The sequence below is a fragment of the Myotis davidii genome, unplaced genomic scaffold (assembly GCF_000327345.1).
Source record: "Myotis davidii unplaced genomic scaffold, ASM32734v1 scaffold150, whole genome shotgun sequence".
NCBI classification, from domain to species: Eukaryota; Metazoa; Chordata; class Mammalia; order Chiroptera; family Vespertilionidae; genus Myotis; species Myotis davidii.
In genome coordinates this window covers 2255338-2257111 of record NW_006283437.1, presented here as the reverse complement: position 1 = coordinate 2257111, position 1774 = coordinate 2255338, and the positions used below count along the sequence as shown (strand labels likewise).

The 1774-nt window shown below is 56.1% G+C and overlaps 1 protein-coding gene across 1 annotated transcript in view; it reads left to right on the top strand.

Moving 5' to 3' along the window:
* Positions 1-1774, top strand: part of OTOA (otoancorin) — an 86469-nt gene that overhangs the window by 62919 nt on the left and 21776 nt on the right. The window contains 1 exon segment of the mRNA XM_015563897.1: positions 1360-1495. Coding sequence (XP_015419383.1) covers positions 1360-1495 — 136 coding nt within the window.

The window sequence follows — 1774 nt, the reverse complement described above, 5'->3', positions numbered from 1 at the left end:
CACAAGGTCTTAGAGCAGTGGTTCTCAACCTGTGGGTCGCGACCCCTTTGGCGGTCGAACGACCCTTTCACAGGGGTCGCCTCAGACCATCCTGCAGATCAGGTATTTACATGACGATTCATCACAGTAGCAACATTACAGTTATGAAGTAGCAATGAAAATAATGTTATGGTTGGGTCACAACATGAGGAGCTGTATTTAAAGGGCCAGAAGGTTGAGAGCCACTGGCCTAGAGGAAGAAGAACATACCAAATTTAGTTTTGAAAGAGTCCAGTGGTGATGAGTTAGGGCACATGGGTCGAGAACAGTCTTTCTTAGCCTTTATTTGGTTATTGCCTCCCTGAGGAGGACCTATTAGTTTCTCCCCAATGAGAGAAATGGTGAGGGATGATGGTGTTGCAGGGCTGAGCTTTGGTGGGTCACAAATCACTGTAGTAACATTAGTTTCCCTCCCTGCCTTCCTGCCCTGAGCCGTTTCTCCGCCCTGGGGGTGATATTGCACCTGCTGAGGACACACAGTCAAGAGCTGAGGGGCAGTTCTGGCCGGAGATGATGGGATTGGGAGTCATTTCTCTTGCTCTCTTCACTCTCTCCTCATGTTTCTTTCTCACTTTCTATTTTATTCTCTTTCCTTTCTCTATTTTATCTTCATTTTCTCCTCATCTCTCCCGAACTGGTCCATCAGTCAACATATGTTTATGGACATACTATTCTGAGATCAGTGCTGCCAGGGCATGGAAGAGGAGCATGATGGGGAGTTTGGTTCCCATCCCTAGGAGAGGAGCATGATGGGAAGTTTGGTTCCCACCAATAGGAGAGGGGCATGATGGGGAGTTTGGTTCCCACCAGTAGGAGAGGGGCATGATGGGGAGTTTGGTTCCCACCAGTAGGAGAGGGGCATGATGGGGAGTTTGGTTCCCACCAGTAGGAGAGGGGCATGATGGGGAGTTTGGTTCCCACCAGTAGGAGAGGGGCATGATGGGGAGTTTGGTTCCCACCAGTAGGAGAGGGGCATGATGGGGAGTTTGGTTCCCACCAGTAGGAGAGGGGCATGATGGGGAGTTTGGTTCCCACCAGTAGGAGAGGGGCATGATGGGGAGTTTGGTTCCCACCAATAGGAGAGGGGCATGATGGGGAGTTTGGTTCCCATCCCTAAGAGAGGGGCATGATGGGAAGTTTGGTTCCCATCCATAGGAGAGAAGCACGATGGGTGGGAGGCTTGAAACCTGCCCAAAGGAGCCACCTCCCCGGGGACACACATTACAGAGCCCCTGTGATAAGCCCCTGGGCATGCAGACCCGGTGTCCAGGGCAGTCCCCAGCAGCCATGTCTTCCTGTCTTGGGCCCACCTCTCTCCAGGGCTCGCTACCTGGCGGCCGTGCCAGCCTTCCGCTGTGCGCCCCTTCTGATCGGCCTGGGGAAGATCCGGTTGGACTCCGTGGTGGTAGATCCCCACAAGAGGACTCTGGTCCTCAGGAAAGTGCAGCAGTGCCTGGTAAGGAGCCTTTCTGGTGCCACTGTCACTGACGCCCCTCTCCCCCGGGGCCCTGGGGAGCCCTGGGATCTGGCTGGGGTCTCAGCCCGAGGTGGGCCTGAAGCTGGCTGGGAAGCCGCTGGGTCGGGCGGCCTTGTCCCTGGTGCCGGAGGCTGCTGTTCTGGGCCCGAAGGAAGGCAGGCCGCTCTGGGGCCCGGGAAGCGCCCAGCACAGTGCCCGGGCTCTAGGCGCCTCTGCGGGTGGCTGTCTCCGGGCTGTGGGAGGGCCACCCCCGCCACC